Source organism: Tetrao urogallus (assembly GCF_951394365.1).
Source record: "Tetrao urogallus genome assembly, chromosome: 1".
Lineage (NCBI taxonomy): Eukaryota > Metazoa > Chordata > Aves > Galliformes > Phasianidae > Tetrao > Tetrao urogallus.
Genome location: NC_136813.1, coordinates 40988612 through 41005693, shown reverse-complemented (window position 1 = coordinate 41005693; position 17082 = coordinate 40988612). Strand labels below are relative to the sequence as shown.

Sequence of the window (17082 nt, the reverse complement as noted above, 5' to 3'; positions counted from 1 at the left end):
TAAAAGTGATGTTCTCTGCTATGGCCTCTATCCTTTCCTTGGCCTTGTCCTTGGCCTCTGTCCTTGTCCTTTCCTAGAAATTCATCTAAACGTTTCAATTAAAAGCCGCTGGTAGCTTCTTTTTGTATCTTGTGCATTGAGTATCTTTCAGACCTTATCTGTGGTCTGTTCCTCTCTTCCTCCCCTCTCGTACAGATGTCAGGCTTCCATCTCTTGATACTAGGCAGATGTCAGTGGAGCATCGCAACCTTTTACTGAGGAACCAGCCGCTTAGTGGCTGTTAGTTCTATTTTTACTGCTATCAAAAGGAGACAAAGCCTTGTGCTTTAGAAGGACCTAAGGCATCTCCTATCAAATATGCTGCTGATACACAAATATCACGCATCAAACTTTTGTGAATTTAAATGCAAGTTTGTATTTGTTTATACCATTGTTTTGGTTTTTTTTTCCAAAACTCTTTCAAAAGATTGTTTGGGAATCCAGAAGCTTTTAATATTATTCCTTTCTCTTCTCAGGACTTTATCCACCAAGAGCCAAGCTTGTGATTCAGAGGCATCTGTCGTCACTAACTGATAATGAGCAAGCAGACATTTTTGAACGTGTTCAGGTAATAAGTTAGAAGCTACTGTCTCAGATTTGAAAAAGCCCGTGCCAAAATGGACTGGATGTTTTTTCTTTTGATTATATGGGTTTTTTGTTGGTTTTTTTTTTGTTTGTTTTGTATGTTGTTGGCATAGAATTTATTGTTGTTCCATCAACCATCATACTGAAATAGTATGCTTTAACTTAACCTAATGCGTGATACGCGGCTCTGAGACAATTTTTGGTTCCCAACTCTGCTGAGACTCCTGTTCTTACTTAGAGGATATTTTATGTTTGGTTTCTGTGTTCATATTATGTTATGTTATATAAACATTTTTCTCTACCCACAAGTGATGTGAGAGTGAATTGAGAGTAGGTGAGATACGCAGGTGTCAGGCAACTGGTTGGCATTTTCAGAAGCTCTCTTTTGACCTAAATTCTGAGGCAAAAATCAAGTGCAAGAAAACATACTCAAGTGAATGACCTATATAGTAATTCATGCTTCCAAAGGCTACACTTTCAAAGGCTTTCTACTACCTTCCAAAGGCTTTCTAGCAGCCTCAAGAAGGGAATGCCTTTTTGATTTATATAGGTTCTTTTTTCCTTTTATAAGCTTAGACAACAGCAGACAACCTTTGAAAACAAAATGTGTAGTGTTAACGCTCCCTCTCCCCTCCACCTCCACATCCTGCAGCATTCTCCATATGGAATTTTTTGGTCTATTTTACTTGTGAGTACGAAGGCACACAAACGATGTTGTAATGTGACTCATTAATTGTGCACTTTGGCTTCTGGAGTGTCAGTGTGTTACCTTCAAAGAATGTATACAGATGGAAGTTAAAATAAGCAAATAATGACTTGAAAGACTAATTTTTTTCTCTTCTTTGTTCTGTTACTAACAGAAAATGAAGCCTGAGAATGACCAGGAAGAAAATGAACTTGTGATCCTGCATCTACGCCAACTCTGTGAAGCTAAGCAGAAAACACACATTCACATTGGTGAAGCTCCATCGGTAAAGCTTGATTTCATATGATTCCTCTCCCTCCTCCCATTCATATTCAAGTGTAACCTAGACTACCAGAAAGGTTGCTTCTAGAGTTCATCAGGGATAGCTGAAACCGAGCATTGTAATTGAGAGAAGATGGTGGGGAAAAAAAAAAAGTAATTTGATTTAATTTGCTGTGACATGCTTAGGAGTAGGAAGAGAGGGAAGAAGACAATCAATTATTTTTAGATTTGTTTCTTTACAGTACAAGAATACCTTATCTGTCATCTTTTCCTTCCTTCCTGATCTCAAAGTCATTTCTAGAGAGAGCAAAATAAGAATGAAGAGGGTGTTGGTGTCAGTCTAAACTACTACTTTATCTGGCAAGGGAAATAGATATCAATATTATTAAATGAATATTCTTTTTCAAGATAGTCTTTAGAGAATAGAACGTTCCTTTAACTTTTTTTTAAATTTATATTTAAAATAAAGAATAGGGATGTATTGTCTATTATGTAACTTGGTTTAGTTCCAGTCTTTGGAGGTCTGCAGTTGCAAAAACAATTGCCAAAACTGAATTGTGTCCTTGCTCATATCAACAGACTGCGTCTAACAGCGTGATTCCAGAAAACACCACCAGTGGTGGCAGGTTTAAACTTGACGTTCTGAAAAACAAGGCCAAGAAATCCTTGACTAGCTCTCTGGAAAATATCTTCTCAAGGGTAAGATTAACAAATTGTTGTCAGCAGTTTTCCCAGATATCCTTGACAGTGAAGTGCTATCAAATTTTGTTTTGTTTGTTTGTTTTGTGGCCTCAGTTTAATAAATATGTGATGAAATTACATCACTGTTTTGATGTGCTGATGGTGTCTTATCTACACCAGAAAGCTTATGGTAAGGCCACACAAACAGTTAAAAAGGGCAAATTTTTGAATAATTTGCATTCTTGCAGGTGGCAAGTGAACTACCAAGCAACCCTAATTAACACCTTGCTTCTAGTAGCTAAAGCTCATGTTGGTCATTAACAGTCTTTGGAAAGTAGTAGCTAAGGGGTCCTTTTGTAGGACAAAAAAAAACAATTTGTTTAAGAAAAGGGGGGAAAAAGGTAGAAAAAAAGGGGAAAAAAAAAAAAAAAAAGTATTTTTTGCTCCTCAGTGTTGCTAACTACAATGTGGGTAATTACTGGAAATCTCTTACGTTAATTTGCTTTTTAAAGAAAAAGTCTGAATTGCAGGTTTTGCCCCTTGTCTATATGCAGAGGAGGGATGTACAGAGAAGTAACAGAAGAATGTGTCCTGTGTGTCACTACAAAGAAGGGACAGAGAGCTGTGATGAGGTCCAAATATAATTCAAGCAGTGAATTTGAGCTCTTTCTGCTAATAGTTTTAAAAGTATCATAGTGTTGTGTCACCAGGGCCTAAGCTGCACTTGTCCTGCAGCTTTATGAGCGTGCCGTAAAGTAATCTCCAAACCTGAGATATCACAGATATTGCATATTAAGAAATCAAAACATTATTTGCCAGGGTGAAGATTTTGAATGGCTTGTACTAAGGTGGAGAGTGAATTTAGCCTATGAGTGACTCTAGGATTAATACTCACCTGGTCAAGTCTGGGTTATGTTTTGTTGTGAATTTTATGCATTTGGAATTTGGTCTAGAAAAAGAGCAAAAGAGAGATGATGTTCAGAAGATCTGGATAATTTCATCAGTCTGAAATACCATCAGTTGATGACAGCTGCAGTCATGCCTGTGCTGAGTCTGATTTCTTTCTCATGTCTAAAGGACATGTGACTGGAATGTGATCTGACAGTGGGGTATGAACTCTGCAGTGACTGTGGAAACAGCATACATCACTGGGAATAACCCGTGAAAGCTGCTTGGCCGTGTATGGACACAGTATTTGTATTATGTGAAGGAAAATGCTGGGCAGAAAAAAAACCGGATGAGGTTTAACAAAAGCAAGTGTAGAGTCTTGCATCTGGGGAGGAATAATTGCATGCACCAGTACAGGTTGGGGGATGACCTGCTGGAGGGGAGCTCTGCGGAAAGGGACCTGGGTGTCCTGGTGGATGACAGGTTGGCCATGAGCCAGCAGTGTGCCCTTGTAGCCAAAAAGGCCAATGGCTTACTGGGGTGCATTAAAAAGAGCGTGTCCAGCAGGTCGAGGGAGGTGATCCTCCCCCTCTAATCTGCCCTGGTGAGGCCTCATCTGGAGTACTGCGTCCAGTTCTGGGCTCCCCAGTACAAAAAAGACAAGGATCTCTTGGAAAGAGTCCAGCGGAGGGCCACGAAGATGGTGAAGGGCCTGGAGCATCTCTCCTATGAGGAAAGGCTGAGTGAACTGGGTCTGTTCAGCCTTGGGAAGAGAAGACTGAGAGGGGACCTGATCCAGGTCTATAAATATCTAAGGTGTGGGGGGCAGAATGGCGAGGCCAGACTGTTTTCAGTGGTGAGTGGAGACAGGACAAGGGGAAACGGCTGGAAACTGGAGCATAGGAAGTTCCGCACAAACATGCGCAAGAACTTCTTTACAGTGAGGGTGACGGAGCACTGGAACAGGCTGCCCAGGGAGGTGGTGGAGTCTCCTTCTCTGGAGATGTTCAAGACCTGCCTGGATGCCTACCTGTGCGACCTGGTGTAGGGAACCTGCTTTGGCAGGGGGGTTGGACTCGATGATCTCTGGAGGTCCCTTCCAACCCCTACAATTCTGTGATTCTGTGAAAAATCTTTTATGAGAAATGCACTGCTGAGTTGAAATCTCAGAAGGGAGATGCTCATTGATCGCTGTTTCTGATACGTTATGTTCCTTTCTCAACAGAGCCACTGTGCCATGCTGTGCTCTATAGCACAAAGATCCACTTTAAGTCTGGGATTTAGTTTAACAGCAGTGGACACCCAAATCCATGCTGGGGCCATTTTCACTTTGCTTGTTTGTGAAGAAAGCTTGCTGTTCAGATTGTCTCATGTTTTGCTTGTCACTGCTAGAGATCAGGAACAGCATTGTGTTGCAGTGAATCATGATGCATGGAGAGGTTCATCATTGCAGATCCGTTTAAAGGTCACACAATGCAGGAACAAGAAAAATACTTTACAGTGCAATACAGCCACTATTAATTGGTTAAATCAAGTAATCAATGGGTGGTGGGATGCTGGAACAGACTCCCAGGGCAGTGGTCATGGGCCCAAACTGCCAGAGTTCAAGGAGTGTTTGGACAATGCTATTAGACTTAAGGACTGATTTTTGGGTTGTCCTGTGTGAAACCAGGGGTTGGACTTGATGATCCTTATGGGTCCCTTTCAACTGGGGACATTTGATGATTCTCTGAATGTATGACTGTTTCTGTACAGTACGTGTGTGCATTCTGTGTATGATACATGCGTACATGTGTTGTATAATGGGTGTTTTATAGTTCTTGCTCTTCATCAGACTATTATAACAAGTCTAATAGATCACAGTTGATTCCTAAAGGTATTTAGGTACCTTAGGTACCCATTCGTGTAGTGGATTTTTGTTTGGTTTGGTTGGTTGTTTTCCCTTAAGCCAGCCACCAGTTACTCAGTATTAATTTTATGGAATGTCAATTGTATGTGACTTACTATTTTATTTTAAAGTGTAATTATTAACTAAGAGAGTGGGAAAGAAAGTCAGTTCTTATAAAATTGGCATTCAGCATCTTATTGTGTATTTAAATATATATATATATATATATATATATATAGACACACACACACACAACACATATACACATTTATATGTGTGTGTGTGTGTGTGTGTGTGTGTCTATATATATATATATATATATATATATATATATATATATATAAAAGTCAGTAAATGTGAGGTGAGATTCAAGCAGCCTTAATCTTAGCAAATTAGAAATAATTATATGGTGGTCGGTATCTAAGAAGACTTAGTAAGTGAATAGCTTCATAGCTAGGATAAATAGAATCATGACATTTTAAGCTACTTGAATGAGTAGCTGTTCACCACTCACCACAGGGATGCATGCTGGGTTTTGTGCTCTGGCATTTTTCTCCCAAAGGAATGCCACTTTTTCACTTGTTTGTTTTGCTGGAATTATCTTGTTTTTGTCAGGTTCGAACTGAAAACAGGCTGTGGTTTCCTAACACGTTATCTCAGAAAAAATAAATATAACCTCTTTTTGACCTTCTGAACACATTTCTACTAGCCCATGCTGTGCTAACTTCTGTTGTTGTTTCTTCTGAATCAAAAAGTCTTTCTTAGTGTGCCAAAAGCATGTTTTTAAATCTAATAAGAAACTTCCAAGTTATCCTTTGCTCCTATTTTATTGTGAGGGTCAGTGAAGAGATCCCCTTCAGGCAGAGCATTCATTGGTAATGATCTTAAATGGGATAATGTACTTAAGGGGCACTCTAAATCTTGAAAATGAAAATAAACCTTACCAGGGAAAAGCTGGCTAAATAAACATTGCTAACGTTGACAAAACTTCCCTTGTAAGTTACAGAAATACCAAGAAGAGCTACTGTGCCCTGTCTGTTTTATCCAAAGCCCAGACTTTTTTTTTTTTTTTTTTTTTGTCTGTTAAAGTGGTGGAAATAACTTACTTCAGCAGTCAGTGATGTCCAACATTAAATGCTGCCTATGTTTTGTGGGTGTTGAAGACAGGTAGAAGAAAGTAGAAAACACTGCTGATCTGTAATCTCTTTCTGTGAAACTAGATGACTCTGAACATGTTTGGCCAAGATCTGTTAATGCCTGTTTCAATCAGCTTTCCCTCAGTGCTAAAACCTCACTGCCTTTGAAAAGGATTGCTCATATCCAACCTTATTTGGTTGGATTTGCTGCCAAAGAGCACTTACCCACTTACTTTCTCTTCTTTTTCCCAGGTAGACTTAATTTGTCTGAGATCTCTAGATATGGTATAAGTTCTCTGAGATCATAGCATGTCGAGTGCATCTGATAGTTGCACTGCAGAGTGCTGTATGAAAGTCTGCAGGTTTTCTTAGTCTGACCAAGCCAGCTCAGATGTTCTGCTTCGCATGAATGCATACTCAGTTGCTTCAGACAAGAGCTATCTGGTTAAAGCTCTTGGGGGAAGGAAAGAACTACTTGGAAAATCCAGTACTTGTCTCATTATCTGATGTTTTCCATCAAACATGTCACATGCTTGGACTGTCCTGTACTCACCTATGCAGTTGCTTCCATCTTTGCTTGATCTTTGGAAAAGCAAAAAGCCTGGACTAAACTATTCACTTTTTTTCTTGCAGGGAGCCAACAGAATGCGAGGCCGCTTGGGAAGTGTGGACAGCTTTGAGCGCTGTAACAGCCTTGCTTCTGACAAAGTGCGTAAGGAGCTTAGTTCAAATGGGCACACTTTCATGCATGGGTGGTAATGAAGCATGAGCAAGCCTTCCTTCTTCAGTTTGAACGAAGTAGCACAGAGCACATCAATTTACTAAACTCAGATAAGAATTTCCAGTGGGAGGTGGAGGTTGTAGGAAAGCTGGCATATGTGTTGTCTTGGAGCTTCAATTTTAGTCTGTTGTTTGATTGCCAGACTGGTGGTATTTCAGGTGTTTTTCCTACGTTTCCTTTGCTTTTACAAAATGCAGGGAAATTTTGGTCAGCTTTGCTGAACCCACTGTAAATGGTCATATCTCAATGTAAGGAAATGCTCTGAAGGTGAGGAATCCTTTCTGTAAGTAAGGCAGTTGTTTTAGGGAAATTAAAATGCTGACCTAAAAACATCTGCTGGGGATGCTTTGTGGGGGTAAAAGGGCAGAATGCTGTTCACTTTCATTTTATTTCCTGTTTTCAATCATCTTCCTCTGACCTCATGCAGGGATTGGTTGCTGTTTTTCCCAGGAGATGGAGATTCTGTTATGGTTTTCCTGGCACAATTACTCACAAACTGGCTGTGTAATAACAGGCTCTCTTCCAGGATATCGCTGTGACGGTGCAGGAAGCATGTTCATGATATGTCGAGGAAACTATACCTCACAGCGGTTTCCCCAGTCTTTTCAGTCCCTGTTTTTTCCTGAAAGAGCCCCAAGCCCAGTAGCTGGTATGCTGATCCTTTAAGAGGAGGCCTGGAATAATCAGTATGATTTTGCATAGTATATAAATTTTTATTCCTCTTTTCTTTCTGTTTTCGGTTGGTTGTTTTGGTTTTTGTTTTGGTTTGGTTTTTTTTCCTCCAAGAAGGACGCTGAGGTCTCAGTGTAACTTAACAGAGGATGTCTGTTTTGGGTGATAATTAGCATACAATAGGCCATGACCAAGAGGGTGGAGAGGCTCCGGTGCCCCAATGCTGTGTGTGGCTGGTGGGGCTAGGGGAGCTCCTGCAGGCCTCACTCCTCCAGTGCTTCCTTCCAGGACGCTTCTCCGGGTGACTCTCCACCGACCACTCCTCCGGCATCCCCGGTGTCCTCAGCCTGGCAGCCATTTCCTGAGGAGGACTCAGACTCCCCCCAGTTCAGAAGACGTGCGCACACCTTCAGCCACCCTCCCTCCAGCTCCCGGCGGCGGATAACCTTCCAGAACGGCCGGTCGCTGAGTGCCCGCTCCCCGCTGCTGCGGCAGAGCAGCATTGAGCCCACGAGGTAAGTCCCATCTGTAGTGTCAGCACACCGACTTCTGATGTGAGCTGCTTCTATGCTGCTCTGGGTTTATTACTTAACTTTCAGCTTGTCTTCTCCACCTCTGAATAGCTTGGTGCAGTAACTGGCTGATCCCCAAATTAGTGACTCAGGGGAAGCAACAAGCCAGTGGATAGATAGCCAGGCTGCCTGCTGATCTGTGTGCTTGCTTATTGCCAGCTTTAAGCTTCAGCTTTTTGTCTGTGCTGCAGGCAGGTCTTCCAGAGAAGAGATCCTCAGCATTTCTAACTGCAGAGGCTGTAGCTTGAGGATTTACTCTGGGATAAGTGCTGGCAGCTTTGAGTGCTAGTTGCTGTATTAGCCAGGCTCCTGGAAAGTGTGTCCAGAATTAAAACTACGGAAGAATCCCACTGAAAGACTTAATGATTAAATGCCTCCTCTGAAAACTGAGGCATGCGGTTTTGCTTTTTGCCATCTGCAGGAATTTCTATCTGTAATTTCTTTCCCTCCCTGTTTGGGAAGCTCTCCTGCTAATGTCATGTGGGATCCTTCTGCTTCAGGAGCCAAGCAGAGTTCTTTTGCTTGGGCAGGAGAGGTCCCCATAGTTCACTGTGGACCTACTCAGATTGCTTAACTTTCTCTGCCTTCATCCTGCTTACCTTCATCAGAAAGTCACCAGGCAAAACTCTAAAACCTTTATAATACAGACTCTTCACAAGAAGCTGTGACTTTCCAATCTCTGGAAGTGTTCAAGGGCAGGTTGGATGGGGCCGCCTTGGGCACTCTGATCTGGTGGGTAGCAGCAATGCCTGTGGCAGGGGGTTGGAACTAGATGAGATTAAGATCATTAAGAACCCTTCCAACTGAAGCCATTCTACAATTCAGGCTGTATTTTCTATGCTCTCTCCAGACTGCTCATCTGTTGCAGTGCATGGTTGCAATTTAAGCTTTTTGAAGGCTCTTTCTAAAAATGATGTTAAATAATCACTTACTGCTTACTTGTTGTCTAGATTAAAACTTCAGTAAGAATGCTGCGTCAGATTGTAGAGAAAAGCAAATAATTTTATTCTTTTTAAGAGAATGGAAGGGGTCAAGTGTAAGAAACTTTCATGCAAGGCTTGAAAGAAGACTTGAAATAGCCATGTTATGCTTTGTTTCTAAGAGATAAATGAGTGGGGTTTTTTTGTTTGTTTTACTGAGATAAATTCCTTTTTTTTTTTTTTTTTTTTTTTTTCTTCACTGTCCATGTTGTATGCTAACAGGAAGCCCTGAAGGACTTGCTGACTTCACTTCTTTGTAATAACTTTCAAGAAGTGGATGATCAATTTGCACTGTCAGCAGGTTTTCAGTCCAAATTGCTTTGTAACAGCATGGTTCTAGGTTGGGGTTTTCAGTCTCCCTTTTCCTACTCAGGATTAATCAAAATGTTAAATAAGAGAAATTAAGTTGATTTTAATGTCTCCCCAGTACATTTTTTCTCTTTTTAAGTAATGTTTAACTGTGTGGGAGGACTGTCGTCTTTGATTAAAATACTCAACAAAAATTTCAAAAATTCCTTCCAAATTATTGCATTTAAATAATATCTACTTTGTAGTGTGTTCTAGCAGTCCACTAAAGTTATTTCTGAAAGCAGGAAGCAGGGGAGGACAGAACCCACAATGTGATTCATGTTATCGGAGGCAATTTTCTAAGGTTATTTTATGAGTGTTTCAGAGACTATCTTTCTGAATTTCCCTTTGAGAATAATAAGGCTGAAAAAATAAGGTTTTCTGCGTGCTGTGCAATGCTATCAAAATTTTTCTTGAAGTAAATGAAACGTAATAATAGAATCAATATCAGTATAAAAACTGCAGTGGTGCAGCTGATGTGCTTCATTTTCCAAGAACACAAAGAAGTTACTTAAAGTCGAAAGGAGGTACTTGGTCAGTGTTTTTAATTTGGATATTCTTTTGTATCTGATTCCATGCTGACTTGTCTGCTGTGTTTTCTTATTGCCTGCACAGTCCTATTGTTGGGATTCAGCGCTTTCACTGTGAGAGTGAATCTGCATCACCTGGTCTCCCTTCCTCTGTCTCTGCCCCTTCTTTCCTGAAAACTTTTTACCAGGGCTCAGGAAGGTTGCTCCAGCACTCAGAAAGTGACCTCTCCAAGAGGTGAGAGCATTGTCTCCTGCCTAGTTCTTCACTGCCAACGGCTTAACAACAGGATTCCCAGTGCAATGCAACATGTGGGATCCCTCCTACTCTGCCTTGTGCTCCTGTATTTCTAACACACTTCCTAAGTATGTGACACTGATTTGCACTAATGAGTAGGCTTTTGGCCAAAAAAACCTGTTAAGAACTGAGGCTTGTCTGCTGATATCTAGGAGCTGCATCTTGTTTCTTTTGTGGTGTTGCAAATCAGCTGCATTGGTTTGTTGCTTGAAATGCAGTGTTTTTTAGGAGTGTTATGCCAATTGGATGCTTTCTCTGCTGAATGCAAAGCAGCATGTGTGGCTGTAATTGTTGAGAATTGTTGAGAAAAGAGCAAAGTGAGAAGAGTACAGTACTAATACGGGATGTATTTGGGGAAGGGGGAATGTCAAGTTAGCTGAGTGATACTAGCTGTGATATTTCTAGGAAGAATTGCCAAGTGACTTCCAATTAAAGATGAGTGGGGAAGAAGCCAAGGTAGAAGAAGGACTTCCTGACATCGGTGTGAATCTGGACGGAAGTCATATTTTTTAGTATAAAGAATAGGCACTCCTTCAGAATGGTGCTTAGGAAAACTGCTTATGGATTATTCTTCTGAAGTGGGCCCACAGTGATTAAGGTGGAACTGTCGTTTTATATTTCATGATGGTTTTTTGTCAGTTGCTCACCTCTATATTTTTCTTTTGTCAATGACTATTTCCGTCTGTACACTGACAGCTACTGTTCATTTCTGTATGCTGAACTGTTCTCAGGTTTCTGCTACTCCTCATGTCTACGTGGTTGTCCTCTGTCCATTTCCAACAGGAACTTCTGGGGCTATAGAATATGTTCATGTGACCATTTCTCCCTGAAAAGTAACAGTAGATTGCACTTTAAATACAAACACATGTTGATGAGATCTTGTTTTTGGATGCATCAGGAGTCTGTTATGTGGGAGTTTCAGTTGTGAGATGCATACGGAAGTTTTCAGGGGTGTTTAATGAAATTTTTTTCACTTTGTGGAATGCTGCTTCATTAAACTTGCTTACATAAATTTGTCATCTCCATTTTAGGAAAGGTGATAAAGAATTGTAAAGCCCTGCCCTGGTCTGATTAAGGTAAAACAATAAGCAGAGGTCCACACACAATCATCAATTTCAATGAGAATCTATATACTACAGTTATCACAAAATATTGATAAGCAATTATCCCCAAAATATTGGCACTATAACGATTAAATCTATCTTACTGTGTGGCTAAACTAAACGAATTTATAAGATGGCATCTTATCACTTAGAATCAGTCTTACACTGTGCAGATAAACTCTGCAATCTTAAGGAGCCAAAATGTCTCGCAATTTCTTAACAACTTGACAACTTAACAACTTTACAAGATATGGCATTTAGAAAACTGAAATAAGTCTTCCAATTACTTAATGACTTTTAAGAGAATAGGAGTGAAGAGAGAACTGGAGAAAGAACAAGAGAGGCAGAGAGATGGGCAGAAAAGAGATCACTGATCTCATTCAGGGAGTTCCAGTGCCAGCTCACAGTGCTGGATATGGGATGGTGTAGAGTGAATGTGTTTTATATAGGGGTGATAGCCTCAAACCAGCAAACAGCAACGATGACCTGGATCCCCCTTAGGCACCCTTTTTATGCTTGCTAGGTTTGCAGGTGTAATGTCCCAAGGTCGTGAACAACTAAGTTTGCAATAACAAGTTTGTCAAAAATAAGTTTGTAGCCAAAACTCTGGCATAGAAGGTAGGGCACGAGATCTTGTACCTTGCTGATAATGGCCTCTGACTTGTCATGGCGGTGGCCTCACACAGCAAGTGTTTGAGACACACCAAGCACATCCAACATACCCCAGCTTTTGTTGGTTCTTTAAAGGAATTAAATAAATACACCAATTAATGGGAGGCAGTTGACCTAAATGTGGGTGTAAGGTATGGTCTAAGTTAGTCATCTCTAAATAATACACAGGTTATAATAGCAAAACGCAAAATATGTATCTTCTCTTTAAGCACGCTGTATCATGCCTTATTTTTCTGACACTTATGTCTTTTCCTGGTCTCCTATCTGTAACAGCATGAACAGCATACAGCCAGAAACTCATAATATAGAGACAATTGTGAAACACAGTGGGAGGATTCTGCAGTTTGAGTCTTTCCAGAAGAGTAAACTAGTGTGCAAGTACGATAAGGTGAGACATCCTTACAGGAAGGTTGCGTTGCCTTAATGGCAGAACCAGTGCCCATTCTCTTCATCAACTCAAGTCCACAGTTTTTAAAAAGTAAATGGTAAATTACCTAGATTCCCTGTCTTAATATGGGGATAATATAAACCAATCATTACTTGGGAATTTTTTGCAAAACTAGTCTTAGTAATGTGTCACGTCTTTGAAGATGGAATAACTTTTTAAGAGACTCTACCTTTCTACTCAAGCACGAATGAATAAGGAGGAAGCAGTGTATGCTTCCAACTCTCAATTTAATTGGCTAATGGAGAATGAAATGTATTTTTCAACCCATGAATGTTAAACTCTTTAGACTTTCCCCCATTTAGCTTGCAGATTTGTCAGTAAATTTAGGCGTGGGAGATAGGAAAGTCTATGGATAAGCATTGTGCAAGTCATGTTTTCAAATTGGGAAATAGGTAATTGAGTTAATGCATTAATTTCTTACATCAACCTTCTGAACCATTTTATCACATGGTAGGTGATATTACCATTTTGTTCCAAATTTCTTCCTGCTTTTATTCTGTACTATTTCACACCTTCAGATCTTCTGTTTTTCTTTCTTTCTAAATAGAAATAAGGAAATTTTGCTCTCTTTCTGTCTCCTGTTTCTCCAGTTTCTTTTTCTTTGGTGCCCTTGCCCTGCACTGAATACAAGGTGAGTTCTCTGATCATTCATCAGAGAAAGAGGAAGTGGTCAGTAGTAGTTCTTGAAATGCCAGGGGAATTTTGGTAGGTATGATCTGTCAGGAAACGAAAGGCCTAAGAATTGTATGATTTGCACATTTCATGAGGTAGCACGTATGACTGATGCATCCTACTGTGAATTCTGGGATTTGAATGTCTTAAGTAGCTTTAAACAACTTAGTTCCATAGTGTAAAATAGCCAACAACTTATTCTGACTTTCCTGTAAATTTTACTAGTGTAAATTGAATGTTGTTCCCAAGGCTGCCCATTTAGGAGTGCACCAGCCAACACAGATTGTTGTACATGGCAGTAGAAATTTAGTTTTCTTTTACTTCTCGCGTAGCTTTTGTTTAGTAAGCCCTGGAATAACTTTTGTGTTCTAACATGGTAAGTAAGACTTGAAGTAGTGAGTAGCAATTTTGTTTGTTATTTATAGAAGCACGAGTTCTTATGATTATTACATCCAACTTAGTTTATTTCCAGGAGTCACTGGGCTGAAATACTTTTTAAAGACAGCGGTTTCAAAATTGATTTTGTAATCTGTATATTGTATTTTATAGTCTTTGTGTATTCATCTAACACAAAGAATAGTTCCTCCTGGATTATATAGGAATTAGCATGGAGAGATTGTCGCTGGGCTTTGTTACTATTTCAGTTAGTGCAACATGGGGTCTCAATTAAGACCGCCCAGCAGTTGTGTTGAGCATAGGGAACTGAAGCGCTGTAGAAAATACGTCAGGAGTGGCGAATAATTCAAGCTATCTGTTATCCAGGGCTGATTGCCTGTTGTGGTTTTTAGGGGAAAGCAGAGGTGGTTGACTAAGTGTGGGCAAGTGAACTTGAGAACACAGTTATTTCTCCGCCAGTGACGTGAAAGCTGTGTTTAATGTTTGTGTGTAATAGCGAGCTCAGTTTGCTTGCTGAGGCTTAGGGATATCAGGGAGTTGCTGTAGATCACTAGCATAGGAATAGCACTGATCACTCAACAGGTCTGTCTAGTTGTGTGGATAATTGTTCATCACAGTGTTCAGTGTGAAATGTGCCGCTCAGTATGGTATAGCTGGTAGACTGCTGTAGCTGAAACTTCAAGATGTGGTTTTGCCTCCCTTGCAGGTGTCTCTCTTTTTGTGCAAGCCAAACGTGGAGAGCATGGCTGCACCTGGAAAACTGTGGTCATTTTCAACTGACTTACCACTAAAAGCATAGCAAATACCCAATTTACCGGGCTTTCCTTTCGTCTTTTTATTTTTTCATCTTTTTTTTTTTCATCATTTTTATTGGAGTTGTTCCGTAACATGTTAGTTCTTCACAGGATGAAGGTCTGAGTACAGCTGCTGGTGTGTTGAAATAGCTGTTTTCTCCTTCAGGGATGGTGGATTTCTCTGAGATACCATACCCATTCTTCAGTGTAACTGCAGTCTGTGGGACTTCAGCTTATCTACTCCAAACCACAGTGATACCTTGAGGCCCAATTAACAAAGGACTCTGTCAAATGTAGGCACCTTCAAGTAAAGTGATTTACCTTTGGGGAAATACAATTCCATTTATTATATGTTTGTTCTCTCTACTGTGTATAGTCTGTAGTAGATAAGTACTTCTGTTTCTCAGCTTATTATTTTGTAAGAGGTTGGTATGTCCTCTCTGTCCCAGAGAGCTGCTCTTGCAGGTGACTTCAGTGTTATTTAATGTTCAGTGGAAAAAAAAGCAGCTGGTGAGCGTGTAAGAGGAGTTGGTGTTATCAGTGTTTCACATTGCTGATGTGTGGAAGGATGTGTGGGAGAGGATCAGTGTACCCATTGCTGTATTAGATCTATGTACCTACTTCACTACTGCAAGGGCAAAATACTGAAATATTTCTGAAAGTGGTTCAAGTACTTACAGGAGTTAAAGCTAAATATCCTTACTTCAGGCAACATTCAGCAGAGAGTTGTGCTTGGTACTCTATTAAACTTCTGGCAAAGCTTCCCTGCAGCTTCTCCTTGCTCCTTTCAGTAGCATAAGCTACTATTGAAATTACTGTGTAAATCTGTTTCTACCTGGTGTTTGGGGAGGATGTTTTTTCACTGTGGTGGGAATTGAGCCTCCCTTTGCAGAGTTGTTCCTTTAACTGGAGATGCTAGTAAAATGTGAAGACTTTAGATTCCCTTTCTGCTAGTGGGGCATCCATTTCCTGAAACACAGGTAAGAGAAAGGCACAACACTGCCTTTGTAGAATACTGTGAGCTCATCATGCCATTTAAAATGGCACTAAATGGAGTACTGTGTTCTGTTCAAGCAACATCTGTGCTTTTAAGGGTATTACATCAGAGCAAACGTGTAAGGCTGACGTACGGCAAGGCAAGTTTTAGCATCTGAATATTACCACTTTTTTTTTTTTTCCTGCTTGAAGTTTCCTTAGCTTTTAACAAACTTAGCATTTATTGTTCTCTTTCAATTGAGCACTGTATGAATATTATGAATTCTTCCCAGTGGATTGTTGAGCAAATTTAACAGCACTGTGCTACAAGTTGGATATTTCTGTGTTCACGGTGAAGCTCACACACAGCGCACTGCCTTCCAAAGCTTTCTAGCAAATGCTTCTGCAGTTCTTGTTGTACAGTGGGCAGATTTTTTGTTTGTTTCAATTTGTTTTTTCTTTTTTTAATCCAAAGGTGACTTGCTTTGATCACCCCACCTGTTTTTTTTTGTTGTTGTTGTTTGTTTTTTTCTTTTTCCTTCAGTGATGGGGAAGGAAAGAAAAGAGCATCAAACATCTGCAGCAACGAATCTCTGAATGCAGTGGGGGCCACACTCACACCTCGCCGCATCTCCTGGCGGCAGAGAATATTCTTGCGGGTAGCTTCACCTATGAAGAAATCTGCTTCCAAGATGCAGCATCCAGGTTTGTGTGTGCTTTCAAGCAGTTGTTGCTGAATAGCTAGTACTACAGTGAGCTGCAATATGTAAAGATATTAAAGAAAAAGGGGGATTGGTTTGATGCAGTGTTCTTGCTAAAACCTCACTGGAGAGAAGTTGTACTTATGTGTTGATTTACTGTGTGACCCTAACACTTTATTTAAAAATGACTCTATTACTGAAGTGCATTTTCTCTGTTTGGAATCTGTGTCTCGTTGCTGAATGTGAAACTCAGCTATTTTTGTTGTGCTGTGACATAAATGTTCATGATGTGTCAAACAGTCTGAATTCCCTCTAATAGCTTTCTGTTTCTTTGCAGATAGTCATGACGGTAGTGAATTGTTACCGCTATCCCCTCTTGCTCCACCCTTGGAGGAAGACCCTCTTCTTTTAATATTGCAGAATGAGGATGGTACAGATAAAACTGGAGAGAAGAAAAACTCGGAAGAACTACAGAGTCTGTGGAGAAAAGCTATCCATCAGCAAATTCTGCTGCTTCGAATGGAAAAAGAGAACCAGAAGCTGGAAGGTTAGCTATTTAGAAAATACCTGTAAAGCTATTACAGATTCTGCTGCCTAACACTGAAAGTTGTACTGATATCAGTACCTCAAACATTGTATTTCTGTATCTTCTGGGTTAACAGTGCTAGTCATGTGTCAGTTTATTGGGTTCTCTGTCCACCTTCCAACTCTCCAAGCCACTTTAGTAAAAGAAAATGATATGGGTTGTTTTTTTTTTCCCCTTTTAGTGCATACTGGACAATAGTTGCTATGATCTGGCTGACTTCTCCTGGAATTCTAATGTGGAGTCAGGAGAAGGGATGCTATATGAACATTAAGTATAGTAAACCTTGCCCTCTATATCTCATTTCAGTTCTTTGCAGCATGTGACATTTCTGACCAGACTTTCTGTCACCTGTTAACCGTATCACAATGGTAAT

The 17082-nt window shown here is 40.3% G+C and overlaps 1 protein-coding gene across 1 annotated transcript in view; it reads left to right on the top strand.

Moving 5' to 3' along the window:
• TBC1D4 (TBC1 domain family member 4) overlaps nucleotides 1–17082 on the top strand; it is a gene marked incomplete at both ends in the record, with an annotated part of 102699 nt that overhangs the window by 70128 nt on the left and 15489 nt on the right. Inside the window, 8 exon segments of the mRNA XM_079547043.1 lie at nucleotides 516–607; nucleotides 1485–1595; nucleotides 2171–2290; nucleotides 6818–6892; nucleotides 7926–8152; nucleotides 10153–10302; nucleotides 15967–16131; nucleotides 16465–16670. Of these exon segments, the coding sequence (XP_079403169.1) occupies nucleotides 516–607; nucleotides 1485–1595; nucleotides 2171–2290; nucleotides 6818–6892; nucleotides 7926–8152; nucleotides 10153–10302; nucleotides 15967–16131; nucleotides 16465–16670 (1146 nt within the window).